Here is a 19,675-nt window from a genome sequence, read left to right as displayed (position 1 = left end):
GGTCTCTTAGTCTTTTTCGAACGGAAGGATTTACAGGCTTCACAGGTATCCTCTCGATGATCCGGAGATAAACACAGGTTACACACCAGATGTTGATCTGTGTAGGGATAATTGGCGTGGCACCGAGGGCAGAATCTAAACGGGGTCCGGTCCATGAGGCTTCAACAATACAAGTTGGGCGTGGGTGCCCAGCAGGGCAATCAAATATGTGTATCCGCCGGTACTGAGGTGTCGATGCTGGATGAGACGCGATCAAAAACAATACAGACTATTTTAGATGGTTTATAAGATTTTCCGACTCAAACAACCGGAGTGAAGAGGAACACGTCCGAACCCGATGGCGGAAAGAAAACAATCTAAGATGGAGTCGATGCCTATGCGCAATGGAGCCGAAAAGGAGGAGTCACTCGGTCCCGTGACTCGAAAAGACTTCTTCGAAGAAAAACAACTTGTAACACTCCGGGCCCAACACTAGATGGCAGGACCTGTGCATAGCATGTGTATCTGCAGCTATACATGCCATCGTACTTATATTTTCTTGGTTTCAAGTGGGTATTAGGTGAGGGTTCCAAAGCAGACAATGCTTTTGTCAACATCCACCTGTCTCTTATTCAAACAAATATTACCATGATGCCAGATCCAACCACTAGAGTGAAGATAAGCACTGAAAATTGATTAGGATTCACACTCTCTGTTAAACTGAAAGGGCGTGTAGAGTTCGAGTGGATAAGAAGGCCTAACACCGTTACAGATAATCTAAAGTGTGTAAACAATTGACAGCATGATTCTTCTTATCTGTGAGTGCAAGGGGGTTCTATCAATGTCCCATGCTGACAGACTGAGTATCTGTCTGCTCACTCTTGCTGAGTTTCAGAACACTGCAACTTCTTGATCAACCCATCACAATTCACTGAATACTTCTTACTTCACAGCTTTTGGTAGGAATCTGAATCTACCAACTGATGTGAAAAAAACACTGCATCACCCCCCAGGTTGGAAAGAATTTGAAACCATCCGTAGCCTTTTCCATCATCTCAAACTTTTTCGTTTCTTAATAGGTTTGCTTACTACTTTTGTTGGTATTCAACGTAAGCAGACTTCAGCTTCATAACAGGACAAGTTAAAAACGACAACTCTCAAATTACTGTCGCAGTGAAACAAATACGTAAACCACTCATCACAAAAGTACTGTACATGAGGCAAGTGGATTGTTCATTAAATACAACTCACATCTGGGTTTTATTTATACTCCATAAAATATACAGGAATCTCCATGTCTGAAAGAGTGCAGAGAATGCAGCAGGTAAGCACTCGCTATCCTATGTACATGCGTATATCAAGTCTTCAAAAAACTCACAAAAATATCAAAGAGATCAAAATACTGTCCCGTTTTCACACTTTGTGTTCAGAAAACCAGCTGCTCAGTCACAGTTCTCTTAGTTTTCCAGTGTCACAATACAAAAAGGACGGTGGTAATCGGGGTTGATTGGTTGCAGTTCATTTGCACTTTACCTACACGCTGGAGCACCGGGCATGGGCTAAGCTGGCTCACTTGTAAAAGTAACAGGTTTAAACACGAACCAAACAGAGCTGAAGTCTTATCAACTAGATAAATGTAACCAAGAAAATCATCTATCAGCAGGAATATATTTTACAGTCCTGTGGCCATAAATATGAATTCTAAGGTCAAGGCAGCAAATTCACCGGGACTAAAGTCCATTGAATTTCTAAAGGCAAAAATAACTTTTCTGCCCTTTCCTCCCCAACACCCTTCGGTCACATCCCAACCCCAAGCTCTGACTCTTTTCACAGCAGGGACTTCACAAAAAATAATTAATTCTCTAAAATGGGTAAAACCCACACTAGAGGTCCAAGGTAGCTCTGGACCATAAGACACCAAGAGCTGCTGAGCCAGGGTGGTGTGGCAGGGAGGCAGAGTGGTCCTATTTGACATCTGGGAGGGGAATGGGACAGTCTTTGTAAATCAACTATATATATATATATAAACACAAATGAAAAGGGGAGGTGGGGATTTTGCTTCAAAAGTCCCCACCACAAGAACATGGCATGCATCAGAGGAAGCATGCTACATCTGCCTTTTTCCAACGCTTTTGGAATTCTTGGAGGAACTTGACTTGCACCTGAAACCGAACATGCAGGTACTGGCCAGACTAGCTTAAACCGTGGACGCATTACACTATACAGACTGGACAGGTGATGTAGAGTCGGCAGGCTGAAGCCTACAAACCACTACTCTACCAGAAGCAGACATCTAGACTGTTAAACGTGAAAGCCACCCATGGAGGCATATTATTTGAGATTTGTGTGGAGGTGGTGAATCTCAGAAGTAACGTACACGCAAGTAGAATACTGCATTAATCTAATGGCAGCTCCCATTCGTGTACCTCCTGAGTCTAACATTCTTCACACAAGCTGAGGGCCCCAGACCCCCACCATCTTTGCAGCAATTCACTGCTAATCAGAGACCGCTCTGCAAAGGCAGCCATCGCCACTTGTCTGTCATAACAAACTTGACACCAGAGACAATGTGGGCACAATACTGCAGGCAACTGCATCATATGTTTGGGGGTGATACTGTTCTAAAGACTACCCAGCAGGATGCAAAGGAGAAAGTGGAAATGCCCCAACATCACAACAAATGCACTGGACCATCCAAACTTTACAAAATGCGCGTACTCGATAGGTTCCCCAATGGGGAGAAGTACACCAGTTCAATGTGGGGGGGTTCACTAAAGGCAAGCTAGTGCAAGGACTTAGTGCAATGCTCTTCCCAGGTGAAAGGTTACACCATACTCCCATGAAGGAAAACAACACATACAGCAGATCGAGAAGGAGCAACCCCTGCTGAATCCTACACACCACTTCTGTACTCAGAGCAGTTGTTAATATTCCTTAAGGACGAGCAGATCTTGCACCTAGACAGCTTTGCCCTGTTGTCCTTCAAGACCTCAGCTGTATCACCGCTGGGCATCCCTGAATGCGTTAACATGGGCTCTTGTTCTTCAGCCAGTACACCACCTGCCATATTCTTAAAATAAACAATTCAACATAAAAACCAAATGTTAAAAGCTAAAACTAAGCAACCCCCAAATGGTCTGAGTCCTTAAAAAAATACCCTGTACACATCTTAAACTGCAACACATCAGCTGGCTTAAATGTAAAGTTTTAGCATTATAAAATTATGTGAAGTTCATTTTGTATCTTCCGCCCACCTGACATTTCCCCCCCAAAAAGAGAATTTATTCATCTGTTTTGCTGTATTTAAATTGTCCTGGAAACTATAGGGAATAACTGAACACAACATTATGTCCTGTCACTGCTGTGAAGACCACAGAGCTTTTGCTGTTTCTCCACTTCCAGTTTTCACATGAAAAGTACTGAACCTTAATTTACACCAAAAAAAAAAAAAAGAAAAAGTTTAAATTATTTGGTCCTTTGGCAACTTGCTGCACACACAATGCCTATTGTACCACACTTGTTTATTGCCTTTAAATCATTTTGTCATCTAGAAAGATTTGCACAGCTGGTGTTTCTCTATTTACAGTAGTGTTATTGTAGACCAGCCTGGGGCGCGTGGCCGCAGGTCGCTGATCCTGGCACCACGTTGTGGAAACAACAAAATAAAATTCTATGGACATTCATTGCTTTAGTTCTTTGTCACGGACCTGGACACTGTTGAGCCCCTGTTCACAGATGCAACTTGCCCAAAGAATATAAATGGCGAAAAGCCCCAAGTTTTCAGGGGCCTCCATTTTTAGCTTTCTTCCTCTTCTTCAAAGGCATGAGTGCTTAAAAATCTTATAAAATCATAGCGGTCATCATTGTGGCCAAGACATCAAGTGCACTTCTAGCACTCGAGTCTGATGAATGTGGGGGGTTCTGTGTCCTTCCCACATGCCCGGGCTCCTTTAGCACGACTGTGCTCTAAGTAACAACCTCAGTACGTTTCCGAATCCGAATCGTTCAACTCATCGTCCTCCGGGTAGGGGTAGCCATCTTCCCGGCTGATGCTGTTGAAGTTACAGTAGGAGCTGTGTTCATTTCGCACAAGCGGCAGGGAGTCGAAGGTGACAGTCTTAGAGGTGTTTGTGTAGTGGTTGATGGCACTCAGAGTCAGAGAGGGGAGCACACCGCTGGAGGAGACTGGCATCATGGTGGCCAGGATGAGAGCTAGACAGTCAGCCACATCCTTATTGGGGGCGCAAGCCAATGCTGGGGTGTAACCTGAAATACAAAAGGAAATCTGTTAACAGACTTCTCAATAGGAGATCTGGCAAAATAAAATGCAAAGTTCTGTTGACCATTTTAAAATTACTATTAAACCCTCATGGCCTTTTGTCAGCAACAATGCAGCAGAGCAAGAATAATAGCATAAACACCTCTCCAGAGTTTCCTCTTGCTCTACTTCAGATTATAAAAGATGTCTCTCCATAACAGACAAGATGAGACCTGGAGAACAGGTTACTTACCTTGGAAATGCCTTATCTGGTAGAGACAGAGACGGGATCTAGCCGCAGATTTCTTACCTTATAATTTTCCACAGGCACCAGACTCCATCATTACATTTTTTCCCCCAATACTACCTCTGTGCATCAGGAGAGGGCGCTGTGGAACACTGTAGCGACGTCTTGATGCAACGTCAAAAGAGTCTATAAAATCCCCCCTCTGACATGCAGACATCCGTTTCTTTCGTGACTGTTTTCTGCACCAAAAACGGAGAGCCACTATAGAAACTGCCTATGGAAACAGTCTGCCATAAAGAGACATCTTTGTGTCAGTCAATTACAAACTCCCAAAGGAGGTATCTTAATGCCAAGAAAAGAATCTGAGATAGAAAGAGACCAGTTCGCAAAGCTTCCCCTGTAGGGGGAGTCCCAGTCTTTAGAAATCAGTTCGCAGAGCAGGGCATAAGGCTGGATTGGTAAGAAATCTACCAAAGACGGTGTTACCGAAGGTAAGCAACCTGTTCATCTGAAAGACATCTAACCGTAGATTCTTTACCTTAGAATTAGATACCAAAGCAATAGCATCCACGGAGGTAGGTCTGCACACCATTTCAGACAAGGATGTCCTGCAGGATCGAATGGGCAAAATGCCCATCACAACGGACCTGACTGTCCAAGCAGTAATGTTTGGTAAATGTGTGCAAAAAAAGCCCTTGTTGCTGCTTCACAGATATCGACAACCGGAACTCCGCATTCCAGTGTAGTGGTTGCAGCTCTGGCTCCAGCAGAATGAGCACGCAAGCCCTCGGGGTTGTGTCTTGACTAATTCATAGCAGGTTTTAATACGGATCATGACTGATCCTACTAAAAGTCCCTAATTAGAACATGACAGTCAAGTGATGTAGAAGAGACCAGACGCTCTTAGGAATTTAGGTCAGAACATACAATACACCATAAGAACTGTGAGAAGGACCACAGGCAAGTAGAGTAACAAAAGCATTGAAAAGCATGGGAATAATGTTACCCATGGCAGTGGGACAAAACATTTTAGGAAGACAATGCACAATATGAACATAAAAACAGCTTGCTCCCATGGTGGGATCTGAACCCATGTACAACCAGTACTTGGAGGAACATAGCTCTTTGCCGTAGAAAGACTTTATTTTAGCCAAGCCTGCCCTGTAAAAGCACAGAAACAAGAGGGGATCCCAAGAACTCATCTTTGAGGGAGAAGCATAGAACAATGCTTGAATAGAAAAACCTGCCCTAAGAAAAAACTTCCTGAGATAATGTTAACACCTCTGGGAACATCTATAATGTAGAACGTACATAGAAGAAAAAGAAAAATAATTGCCTATGTAACAACAAAAGTGTGTGTGTGTGTGTATATATATATATATATATATATATATATATATATATATATATATATATATATATATATATATTCCTCGATGGTATGTGTAGCTGCAGATACACATGCTGTGCACTGTTCCTGCCATCTAGTGTTGGGCTCAGAGTGTTACAAGTTGTTTTTCTTCAAAGAAGTCTTTTCGAGTCACGGGACCGAGTGACTCCTCCCTTTCGGCTCCATTGCGCATGGGCGTCGACTCCATCTTAGATTGTTTTCTTTCCGCCATCGGGTTCGGACGTGTTCCTCTTCGCTCCATATTTCGAATCGGGAAAGTTAGCTAAAGTATCAAAAATTCGATGGTATTGTTCTCGTTCGGTACCAGTTTAGTGTTAGTGTATCGGCACCGACATCAAGACCGCTTCGGCGGTCCTTCGGGGCTTCCACTCTTCGAGGCCTGGTCGGCCCGACCAAACCCATCGTCCCAGACTAATGGACCGGACCCCCTTCCGTTTCTGTCCTAAGTGTCACGCAAAGTATCCTTATACAGACCAGCACCGGGTCTGTAACCTGTGTTTGTCCCCCAAACACAGAGAGGATACTTGTGAAGCTTGACGAGCGTTTCGATCAAAGAAAACCTTGAGAGATCGACACGCAAGAAGACTGCAAATGCCACAGAAACCGAAAGAACGGCTCGACGTCGAGGAGGAAGAAAGAATCTCCATCCAAGAAACGGACTCTGATGAATCCGACAGTGAACGACCCTCGACGGGGCAACAAACCGTGAGCAAACCTGCCCCGTCCCAGACTCTGGGTCACACCAAGAAACTCAAGGCCATGGGGACGCCACCGCCAGCAGGCCATGGCTCAACCCACAGAAGGGAAGGTGACCAGATAACATCGGCACCGAAAAAGGCCAAAGAGTTGCCGAAGACTTCCGACTCCGATCGAGATTCCGGCACTGAAACATTTCGACACCGAGTGATCGAATCGACCAAACCCCTTAAAAGCTCCTCTGAACTGTAAAAGACTTATGTTAGAAACTTCGGTACCGAAAAAAGCGGCCTCGGAGCCGAAACAAACCTCATACACTGAGGAGCAAGGGCTTTCCATGCAACTCAAGGAAAGACAGATTTGAGCAAGAGTTGGATATAGAGGAACCTGATCAAAGACAACAAAGGTTACATATCCAAAAGCATACTGGCAAGATTCAGACTTTACCTCCACTCAAATCTAAAAGAAAACTTGCATTTCAAGAAACAGTGATGCAACAAAAGGCCAAAGTGGTAAGAGACAAGTCACCACCGCCACAGGTCTCACCACAACCATCCCCACTGCACTCACCACATTTGTCACCAGTGGGAACACTGTTAATGCAGTCACCCACACATACTGGGATGACCCAAGATGATGCTGATGCATGGGATTTATATGATCCACCGATATCTGATAACAGCCCAGAGTGTTATCCAACCAAGCCGTCACCACCTGAGGACAGTACAGCATATACGCAAGTACTAGCCAGGGCAGCTACGTTCCACAACGTAACGATGCACTCTGAACCAGTGGAAGATGATTTCCTTTTCAACACTCTGGCATCCACCCATTCATCCGATCAAAGCCTGCCAATGCTACCGGGCATGCTCAAGCACGCACAACAGGTCTCGAAGAGCCTGTAAAGGGAAGAGCTATAACGCCTAGGGTTGAAAAAAATAAACCACCCCCAACAGACCCAGTGTTTATAACGGAACAGCTCATACCGGACTCAGTGGTTGTAGGGGCGGCAAGAAAAAGGGCGAACTCACAATCGTCAGGGGATGCCCCACCACCTGACAAAGAGAGTAGAAAATTTGACGCTGCGGGCAAGAGAGTGGCATCACAAGCAGCCAATCAAGGGCGAATTGCAAATTCGCAAGCCCTACTTGCACGCTACGACAGGGCACACTGGGACAAGATGCAAGACATCATCCAGCACTTGCCCAAGGAGCACCAAAAACGTGCCCAGCAAGTAGTTGAAGAGGGACAGGCCATATCTAACAATCATATAAGGTCCGCATTGGACTCTGCAGATACAGCAGCACGGACTGTCAACACGGCTGTAACGATTCGTAGGCATGCATGGCTGCGGAGTTCTGGGGGAGGGTTTGTGGTTCCTATAGAGGACAATTCCCAAGAGGAAGAGGGAAATTCCAGCCCGCCAAACCAAGCCCTAGCAAGCAGTGACTTCAATGTCACAACACCAACACTTATCAGTGGGGGGGAGGCTAACCAAATACTACCACAATTGGACACATTACCACAGACATATGGGTCCTATCAATTATCCAACATGGTTATTGCATAGAATTCACAACATTCCCTCCAGATGTGCCACCAAAACAGGCGTTTACTCACTGTATTTCCTTATTCCAATAAAGGACAAAACGTTAAGGCCTATCTTAGATCTCAGAACACTGAATCTCTTCATCAAATCAGATCATTTCCACATGGTAACACTTCAAGACGTAGTTCCCTTACTAAAAAAGGGGGAATACATGACAACACTGGATCTCAAGGATGCGTATTTCCACATACCCATCCATCCATCTCACAGGAAATACCTAAGGTTTGTAATTCAAGGCAAACATTATCAATTCAAAGTGCTACTGTTCGGGATAACAACAGGCCCCAGAGTATTTACAAAATGCCCAGCCGTAGTAGCAGCTCACAAGGAGACAGCACATGCACGTATTCCCATATTTGGACGACTGGCTAATAAAAGGCAACACTCAACAACAATGTCAATTTCACACGCAATACGTCATAGAAACTCTACACAAACTAGGGTTTCCTATAAATTACCAAAAATCACATCTGCAACCATCCCAACTATAATACTTGGGAGCAACACTCAAAACACAAAGAGCAATTGCCACTCCAAGCCCACAAAGAGTTCAATCATTCCAAAATGTAAGATCAAGCATACAACCAAACCAACCCTACACGGTAAGGTTTGTAATGAAACTACTAGGCATGATGTCCTCATGCATAGCTATTGTCCCAAACGCAAGACTACACATGCGGCCCTTACAACAGTGCCTAGCAAAACAATGGACACAAGCAAAGGTCAACTACAAGATCTAGTGTTTATAGACCGCCAAACACACTCTTAGCTTCAATGGTGGAACCCTATAAATTTAAACAAAGGGCGGCCTTTTCAAGACCCAGTGCCTCACACCATTATCACAACAAATGCTTCCATGGTTGGGTGGGGAGCACACCTCAACTATCACAGCATACAAGGTCAATGGGACAATCAACTAAGACTACTTCACATAAATCACTTGGAACTGCTAGCGGTATTTCTAGCATTAAAAGCTTTTCAACCACTGATAGCCCACAAACACTCTCTTGTCAAGACAGACAATATGACAACAATGTATTATCTAAACAAACAGGGGGGGACACACTCGTCACAGCTGTGTCTTAGCACAAAGAATTTGGCATTGGGCAATTCACAACAACATTCGCCTGATAGCACAATACATACCAGGCATTCAAAATCAGTTAGCCGACAATCTCAGTCGAGATCAACAGCAAACTCACGAATAGGAAATACATCCCCAGATCCTACAGGATCACTTCTACCGCTGGGGGACACCAAAAATAGATCTATTTGCAACAGAAGAAAACGCAAAATGCCAAAACTTTGCGTCCAGGTATCCACACCCTCAGTCCAAGGGCAATGCTCTATGGATCAGCTGGTTCGGGATATTTGCTTACGCTTTTTCCCCTCTCCCGCTCATTCCTTATCTGGTCACCAAACTGAGTCAAAACAAACGCAAACTAATACTCATAGCACCAACGTGGGCTCGCCAACCGTGGTACACAACACTGTTGGACTTATCAGTAGTACCCCACATCAAGCTACCAAATATACCAGATCTGTTTACACAACACAAACAGATCAGACACCCAAATCCAGCATTGCTCAATTTAGCAATCTGGCTCCTGAAGTCTTAGAATTCGGATATTTAAACCTTTCACAAGAGTGTATGGAGGTCATTAAACAAGCGAGAAAACCCGCAACAAGACATTGTTACGCAAACAAATGGAAAAGATTTGTTTGCTACTGTCAGGCTAATCAAATGATGCCACTAGAAGCCTCCACACAAAACATTGTAAGTTATTTACTACACTTACAAAAGTCTAATCTAGCTTTCTCTTCCATTAAAATCCATCTCACTGCAATATCTGCTTATCTGCAGATTAAACATACAACATTGCTTTTTAGAATCCCAGTTATTAAAGCCTTTATGGAAGGAGTAAAAAAATAATACCCCCAAGAACACCACCAGTACCTTAATATTGTATTAACACGACTCATGGGCCCACCATTCGAACCCATGCATTCTTGTCAAATCCAATTTATTACTTGGAAAGCAGCCTTTCTAATAGCCATCACATCACTTCGAAGAGTGAGTGAAATACAAGCATTTACTATTCAAGAACCCTTTATGCAGATACATAAACATAAAGTGGTTCTCCGTACTAATCCAAAATTCTTACCAAAAGTCATATCACCATTCCATCTAAACCAAACTGTGGAACTCCCATTCTTATTTCCACAACCAGACTCAGTAGCTGAAAGGGCATTGCATACATTAGACATAAAAAGAGCACGAATGCATTACATTGACAGAACAAAACAGTTTCGTAAAACAAAACAATTGTTCGTAGCTTTCCAAAAACCTCATGCAGGTAACCCTATATCCAAACAAGGTATTGCCAGATGGATAGTTTACCTGTTACCTTAAAGCTAAAAGAGAATTACCCATTACACCAAGAGCACATTCCACTAGAAAGAAGGGCGCCACAATGGCTTTTCTCAGTAATATACCAATGACAGAAATTTGTAAGGCAGCCACCTGCTCTACGCCTCATACATTTACTAAGCATTACTGTGTAGATGTGTTAGCAACACAACAAGCCACAGTAGGACAGGCTGTATTAAGAACATTATTTCAGACAACTTCAACTCCTACAGGCTGACCACCGCTTTTGGGGAGATTACTGCTTTGTAGTCTATGCACAGCATGTGTATCTGCAGCTACACATGCCATCGAACGGAAAATGTCACTTACTCAGTGTACATCTGTTCGTGGCATGAGACGCTGCAGATTCACATGCGCTCTCCCACCTCCCCGGGAGCCTGTAGCCGTTCTTAGTTGCATGAAAATTGTAAATATATACATAATTATTATTTTAATACACACTATGTATATACATTGCTACTCCATTGCATGGGCACCTCTAGTATACTCACAACTCCTACCTCACCCTTTGTGGGGAAAACAATCTAAGATGGAGTCAACGCCCATGCGCAATGGAGCCGAAAGGGAGGAGTCACTCGGTCCCGTGACTCGAAAAGACTTCTTCGAAGAAAAACAACTTGTAACACTCCGAGCCCAACACTAGATGGCAGGAACAGTGCACAGCATGTGAATCTGCAGCATCTCATGCCACGAACAGATGTACACTGGGTAAGTGACATTTTCCATATATATATATATATATATATATATATATAAACAAACACACACACAAACAAAAAACAGGCTGCACAGTATGTCAATTTGTTACTGCAAATATTACATTTATTTATATCATCAATGATGTTATCAAAGATGTCATGAGTGTCGTAATTTGTGGAGTAATTAGAAGTGCATGGTGAGGGCGCAAGTTAGTTACTTTAGGGCATGACAGTTACTTGAAATAACTAACTATAATAGGATAATTTCTACGGTTTTGTTCGTTTAAAAATGTGAGCCTAACTATAACATCCCCGTAACCTTTGTTTTATTTTTCAGTGATTTTTTTTTTTTTTTTTAAATACTATTTCTTAACTATAACGTTCCCTGTAACCTTTGGGTTTTTCACTGAATTTCTATGTTTTTTTTTATTTTTTATGTATACTCTTTCATTACTATACGTTAATCCAACCACTGCCGTGCATGCAGCAGTTGGCCAGAGGGCCTGGCCCGTTGCAAACGCCTGAGATCAACCCCCCTATAAGCACCCAACCTTCGCCTGTGCGCAGCAGAGGTTGCCCGCAAGGGCTTGCCTGCAACTAGTCACTACTGGATGTAGAACCAGGTCGACGAAAGTGGTCAGCAGTGCAGCACAGGAGCCAAAGAGGAGTCCCAGAAGTGATGCAAATGATGTCCCATGTCGGCGGTCGAGATGCAGTCGGTCAGTGGTGCTGGAAAACCATAAACTCTTGGTAAATGCAAAAGTCTTAGAAGAAGGTTTGAAAGGCTGAAGAGGACCAGTACAGTCCAGGGGACTCAACCCAAGGACAGTCCGGGATTACCCTCAGCAGTTGTAAGAGTCACAAGAAGAGGAGACAGCCCCCACTTGCAGCAGGCATAGGAGTAGCAGTGAGGCCCACGCAGCACATTGGAAAAGTCCCACGTCGCTGGAGCGGCAGGGAAGGGGCTATGCTTTGCATGAAGGAGTGCTGAGGGCCGGGGATACACGAAGCCTGAAGTTCCCTTGGAGGAGGATCAAACAGGCCTTGGTAGCTGCAAGAGCCGCAGTGCACAGGGGTACAGTCCTGCAAGGAGAGGCAAGGGCTTACTGTCTCCTAAGTTGGACAGCTGGTAGAGAGGACCAAGGGGACCACTCAAGACCACCACCTGTGTTGCAGGATCCATACAGAAGATTCATGCAGCCGGTCACCGTTGCAGTTGGCTCCTGCGGATGAAGGGGAGGGACTCCTTCACTCCAAACTCCAATGGAGATTCCTTCTTACTTCTTGTGCAGGCTGAAGACTTGTCACCCTCAGAGGATGCACAGCCGGGGAAATGCTGCAGTTGCTGGAAGGAGCCGGAGAAAATGTTGCAGAGCTGAGACGTCACTGAAGTTGCAGATTGTTGGTTCCTGGAGGGTCCAGTTGCAGTCTCAGTGGCCAGAAGATTAAGTAAATGATGCAGAGGAGTCCTGCTGGAATCTTGCAGGTCGAATCTGAGGACCCCACCCAAGGGGGAGACCCTAAATAGCCCAGGAAGGGGGATTGGTCACCTAGCAGGGAGGACACTTATTGGGAGGGTCTGTGACATCACCTACCTGACCTGGCCACTCAGATACTCCCAGGGGCCTCTGCCCTCTTTGGATTCAAGGTGGCAGAATTAAGTGGCCACCTGGAGGAGTTCTGGGCACCACCCCTAGGGTGGTGATGGACAGGGGAGTGGTCACTCTCCTTTCCTTTGTACAGTTTCATGCCAGAGCAGGTACCAGGGTCCCTGGACTGGTGCAAACTGGTTTATGCAAGGAGGGCACCAAATGCACCCTTCAAAGTATACCAGTGGCTTGGGGAGGCTACCCCTCCCAAGCCATGTAACACCTATTTCCAAGGGTAGAGGGTGATGCCTCCCTCTCCCACAGGAAATCCTTTGTTCTGCCTCCCTCTGCCTGAGCTGGTCAAGCAGCAGGAGGACAGAAACTTATCTGAGGGATGGCAGCAGCGTGGGACTGGTAGGAGCAATGCTGGGGGTGCTCTTAGGAGCTCCCAGAGTGCATGGAATCATACAACTAATACTGGCAACAGAATTGAGGTATGATTCCGAGATGTTTGATACCAAACATGCCCAGGTTCGGAGTTACCATTATGTGCTGGACACAGGTAGTAACCCGCGTTCCAGTACACGGGTAAAATGGCTTCTTCACACTTATGAAGTCCAGTGCAATGGAGCTGGAGTTCGTAGGGGTACTCTCACACACAGGTACCTGCCCCCTGCCCTTTGGGATAAGAGGGCCTACCATAAGGGTGACTTAGTGACTTGGTGCAGTGACCTGTGGTGAAAGGGTGCATGCACCTTTTCACGCAGGCTGCAATGGCAGGCCTGGAGACATTTTACATGGGCTCCCATCGATGGCACAATACATGTTGCAGCCCATGGTGAACCCCTGGTGCCCCAATGCCCGGGTTACCTAGGTATCATAGTAGGGACTTATGGGGGCACCAGTGTGCCAATTTTGGGGTGGGCAAAGTCCTAAGCAACCAAATTTGGAGGGAGAGAGCACAATCACTGGGGTCCTGGTTAGCAGGATCCCAGTGAAAACAGTCAAAACACACTGACAGCAGGCAAAAAGTGGTGGTAACCATGACAAAAAGAGTACTTTCCTCTACACATGGTCCTAACTATAAATACCTAGTGTATGTTCGATGGCACGTGTAGCTGCAGATACACATGCTATGCATAGCTCTTCCGGCATCTAGTGTTGGGCTCAGAGTTTTGGTTTTGACTGTTAGTGCACCGGGTCCTGGTTAACCAGGTCTCCGGTGCCAGATCTTTTCCCAAAACTGCGCAGTTGTTTTGCACAATTGGCAAACTCTTTAGCTACCACTAAGTCCCTCATAAATGATACCCCTGGTGCCTTGGGGACTAAGGAAAGTCTGAGGACGTCAGCACCAATGTGCCACCCTCAGAGAACCTTCACCAAACTCGCACAAGTGCTGCCACTGAAGACTGCGTGCGTTGGTGCAGGCCAAATTGAAAACACAATCTGTCACACCCTTGTGTGCAAGGTCCCCTAACACTGCATGTGCCAGGTGTAAATCACCTCTAAGTCAGGGTGCATCCAGGAACATATGAGGGCATATATGCATGAGCAGATATGCCCCTGCTTTGTCTTTCGATTCTGAGACATAAGTGCACAGGGAAGCCATTTTAAATGCATGAGCTGGACACTGGATATTACGACTCCCCCAGCTACATGATGGCTTCTCTAAATCATGGGATGTTTTGGTATCAAACATCTCAGAATAAATCCTCACTGACCCTAGTGATGGATTTATTGCAAAATGCACACAGAGGGCACCTTGGAGGTGCCCCCTGAAAACCTACTAACTACCAGTGTGTTGACTGACCGATCCTGACTAGTTCAACCACCACAGAAGTGTTCCTACACCCCCCTACATTTGAGGGGCAAAAGCCTACACTGGACAGAGGGTGTGACCTCCCCTCCCAGGCAGGATGAACATTCCAGGGCGGGGAACTTCAAAGGCCTTGCCACCTTTGTAATACGAACCAGGTCTCTCCAAATGGCAGAGATGACCCTAACGACCCTGTCTTGACCCCACTATTGGCGGCAAAATAGCCGGTTAAATTAGGAGTGCCCACTTCATGCCAGTCCCAACCCTAAGGTGGATGAGCTGAAGTGGACACTACTTTTTAAATTCCTCCATCTTGCTTGGAAGGAATTAGGCCGCTAGGGTTAGGGTTATGCCCACTTGCCGGCGGAAGTGGCCATAAGTAGGGTGTAGTCACCCTAAAGATGGTCAGTCATCATCATCATATATAACTATTTCGGCTATAAGCCATAAAAGTAAACAATACAAGACATAACATGATTAAGAAGCATAGCACTTTAAAAATTTTAAGAATGTATAGACAACGTTATTTTTAAACATTTTTTGTTTTTACGAAATCTCAAAAACATATAAAAGTATTAGGTTGTTAAAATTTAACTTCAATTAATTAAAATTTTATCAAACTAATTAAGTATAATCTAAAATCAGGACATTAGAAGCACATGATTATCAGAATTCTAGTTCGTGTCACCTGTGTATTTTACAAGAACCTTGCCGCTGAGTGACCAATTTTAACATTTGTCTCTATTATCCGAGATAAAAGGAGAAAATTGCATAATTTACTTTTTTTTAAGAACCCTAAATAAATAGTGAGGTCATATATTTATAAAACATACAAATCGTCATTATTCTTTAAACTAAAATCCAGACCGTTTAGGTTTTAGGTTCATCCGGTTAAAAACTGATGTATTAAGTGAATATAGTCTAGAACCAATGTATTAAAATTACACATTTATAATAGTTCTTTTGTTCTTAGTAACCATGCACTTCGCAGATATCCCACCACAGAAAAAACTATTTTATCATTTGTATCAGTTATTAGGAGTCGTAATGCCGTATTCCATTCCCTTATCCCAATAGCCCTACATAGTGGAGCAATCCACTTTTTCCTAGGTACCAAATATCTAGGGCAGAAAAACAAAGTGCGCGAGTGACTCTTTTGTCTTTTGACAATGATGGCAGTATATTGAATTGCAGTCCTCCGGTCTCCATTGCGCTGTAAATGACTTAAGCGGAAGAGTCCCTAGTCTAAATTTAATAAATAGTGTTTTGGTATATGGAGGATTTACATTATCCATATAGGCCTCGAACTTGGGACTACATTTATGGTCTAAGAACTGCAAAGTCAGACTACCATGATTTTTTAACCAAATTTGGGTCAGAATGCTCTCCCAGTAACACCTTTTTACACGTTCCTTTGTTCCCTTTGCCAAATTGTGGGGAGCACTCCACACCTCCTCCATTCTAAGAAATTTACACGTATCTCTGATGTATCTGAACCAAGGGATCTTTAATACGCTGTCATTTGCAAGAAATTCATCTAGTGCTTTATGGAGAATGGACCGGTCCTCTGAGGACCAAAGATTAATCCAATACATTAGGGGTCTTAATGCAATTTCATTGTGTATTTCATTTAGGGCTAAATCAAATCTTAGTGGAGTGAGAGGGGTGCTCATCGGCAACTTTAGGAAATTTCGAATAAACCGGTTTTCTACAGTGGTCAGACACCTAGAGTTGGTATGACCCCAAAGCTCGGCACCATAAATTGAGGCCGCTACTGCCACTGATTTGTAAACGGTGATGGCAGGTGTTATCTCCCCTTCACAAGTATTAGCTATTTTCTTAGCTATCACTATAGACCTTTGCCTAAGTGTTGTCAGACTCTTCTTAATCTGTGCCGACTAACGTTGGTCGTCACTTAACCTAATCCCCAAATAATCAAATTGTCTGACTCTCTCCACTGGTTGGCCTGCTATCATCATTTTCCCCCTAAATAGTTTGTGTGGGTTATAGGCCATAAACTTAGATTTTGTTGAATTAATTTCAAGTCCTCTGTTAGAGCAAAAATTATAAAAAGTGTCCAATTCATTTTGCAAGCCCATAGGTGTTCTTGAAATTAGTAAGGTGTCATCGGCGAACATTAAAATAGGGACTGGGGTTCCAGCTAATCTAGGGGCATCATGATTACAGTGTAGCAATTGGTCCACAGCACCGTTTATGTAGAGGTTAAATAGTGTTGGTGCCAAGATGCAGCCCTGCCTAACCCCTCTATTGACGGGTATGGCTTCCGTTAGGTCGCCACTATCTGACCAACGTACATGAGCGTAAGTCCCTTCATGGAGATATCTAATCAGTCTTAGTAGTTCGCTATTGGGTTGATAACTCTCCATAACTTCCCATAATGTATCCCGAGGTACCATGTCAAAAGCAGCTTTTAAGTCGATAAAAGCTACATACAGTTGACTTTTGTTGAATGACAGGTATTTCCAGCAGAGGAGGTTAAACCTAAATACCTGGTCTATTGTACTCACTCCTCTTCTGAAGCCTCCCTGGGATTCTGAGAGAATTTGGGCATCATCTATCCATGTCTGTAATCTGTTCAGCACTTGCTTAGCGAAGATTTTTTGGCTAACATCAATAAGACTGATAGGTCTATAGTTGTTAGGTTGTTCCCTTGGCCCTTTCTTATAAATAGGGACTATAACTGCTCCTTGCCATGTAGTAGGGAGTCCTCCCCCCCTCAGTATTTCGTTACTAAGTGCGTTTAGATACAATGACCACGTTGTCAGACGAGAAAGATATAAATCTCCTGGGATACCATCAAGACCAGGGGCCTTTCCCTTGCGTGTGGATTGGAGAGCCTCTGTTGTTTCTTTTATGGAGAATAAGTCCAGGTCAAATTTGGGTGGTGTTGTACTCCCCCACGTTAGGGTATTGCCAACAGGATCATTAGGTTTTAGTAGGGGTGTAATAGTGCTATTGGTATGTGGTTTTCTGTATATATTTGAAAAGTGCGTCATCCAAATTTCTGGCTGGATGACAGGGTAACTTTCCATTTCTTGAGGGCTACTCTTATCTGACACTAGTTTCCAGAATAGGTTAAGATCTTTCTCCTGGAGCGCCACAACCATCTTGTTCCAATTCCTATTCGCCCATTCTTTTTTTGCATTTTTAAGTACATCTTTGCATACAGTCCTGCTCTTCCTTATCTCTCTTAAATTCCCTTCCTTAAGTGCTCCCAGTAAGTGTATCTTAGCTTGACGGCAGGAGTTGGAGAACCACCTAGAGGTTTTAATCACAGTCTCTGTCCGCCTCCTTACCGTCTGAAAGTGTGGTTTTAGTCGGATGGCCAAGATATTATGAAGATAGACCAAATCAACCAATTTGATATTTGTATGTTTCAGGGGGGAAAGTGTTGTTGCAACTGTTCTATAGATCGCTAGCTGGAAATTTACATCACTTTCAACCCGATCCCATTTCACATTTTTACGGTCATTGGTCCTAATGAGGGCACTATTTGAAGTCCACGTTGATAGTGTCTTGGAACTAAATAAGATAGTGGAAAAGGAGGTACTTAAGGCTAGATGGTCACTATCAATGCGAGGGAGAACTATCATGTCAGTTAGGGATTTCCAGAGGGCGTCATTTACTAAGACATAGTCCAGGTGGCTAGTATATACACCTCTCCTATATGTAGGTGACGCCGGATTGTCTGATCTGGTATTCCCATTTACTATTCTTAATCCCTTTATTTTTATTAGGTCTTCCAGTAGGTCTAAGGCTCCTCCTTCTTTCTTAGATGTAATTTGCACCGGCCCTGATCTATCCCATGAGTCTGTGAACTGGGATCCCTCTTGCTGATTGCCATCTCCGCGGTTCAATTGCATATTGAAGTCGCCCGCAACCATTATACCCCGCCCAATAGGTAAGCAGTTAAGAAATTCTACTATTGAACTCATCTGGATGGTCTGGGTCCTTTGGGTGCCAGGTCTAATATATAAATTTACAATTATTATGTTAACAAGACCTTTAACAGTACTAATTTCAACTGCAACGGCTAATAAATCCCTCAAAGGGGATACTATCTCTTTAACTTTTGGGAACAAGTCGTGTTTTAACCAAATTATCAGGCCGCCTGAAGCCCTACCTGATGGAGATGGTGATGCAGCCTTCTGGAAGGTCCAATAGCCTTCTCTATTTACTACAGATGGCGCCCAGGTCTCCTGTAATAAAATGATGTGGTGTTGATCTATAAGTCTGCACCAGTCAGGATTAGCTATTTTCTGAGTCAGGCCTGCCACATTCCAGGATAGAATCTTAATCGGTGGGTCATGGTCATACCCATTTTCTGGTAGATTTTCCCTAGTCTCATATGTACAAAATATTTCTTGCTGGGGCTTCTCCTTTGGCGAGCCACTACAATAAGTTTTAGGCTCTGCTCCCAGGATATTAGGTAAGTCATTTTTTGTAGTATAAGAGTCGGGATTGGGTATGCCATTGCTCCCAACTTCAACGGCAGGAACTTCAACGGCAGAGACTTCGCGTCAATCTATGTCTGAAGTATGGGTTTGCTTTCGATCCCTTCTCTGCGGGCAAGAATATTGGGCCATTATAGTACTATTTATCTCTTGTGGAGACCGGTTTGTCAATGATTGCGGAAGTTTGTGAACAAGTGTCATTTGGGAGGAGGTGCCCGGTCTCATTCTTTCCTCAAGTGCCAAAAGGCCCTTAACTAGATTCTGACTGGTCAATTTTATCCCTATGAGATCTGATGTTGAACCTATTTTTATAAGTCTCTGTGCAATGACTATATCGTCCCTTATAATGGATCTACACTTCTTTGTCCTTCTTATCCAATGTATAACTTTATTTTTAAGGGAATCCCCTTGCTCAAATTGATCTTTACTTAGCTTCGGGACGTTTGTTATGTAAATATCATAGACG

At 44.0% G+C, this 19,675-nt stretch overlaps 1 protein-coding gene across 2 annotated transcripts in view; it reads right to left on the bottom strand.

The window, feature by feature from the left end:
- Nucleotides 1–1,206: 1,206 nt before the first annotated feature.
- The window catches only part of ANKRD28 (ankyrin repeat domain 28), a 496,481-nt gene continuing 478,012 nt past the window's right edge, over nt 1,207–19,675 (bottom strand). For both annotated transcript variants that reach the window (XM_069212092.1, XM_069212091.1), the window contains exon 28: nt 1,207–4,245. In XM_069212092.1, coding sequence (XP_069068193.1) covers nt 3,959–4,245 — 287 coding nt within the window. In that variant the 3' untranslated portion in view covers nt 1,207–3,958. The remainder of the gene's footprint in view (nt 4,246–19,675) is intronic.

The sequence above is a fragment of the Pleurodeles waltl genome, chromosome 10 (genome assembly GCF_031143425.1).
Source record: "Pleurodeles waltl isolate 20211129_DDA chromosome 10, aPleWal1.hap1.20221129, whole genome shotgun sequence".
NCBI classification, from domain to species: domain Eukaryota; kingdom Metazoa; phylum Chordata; class Amphibia; order Caudata; family Salamandridae; genus Pleurodeles; species Pleurodeles waltl.
This window is presented reverse-complemented; position numbering and strand designations above follow the sequence as displayed.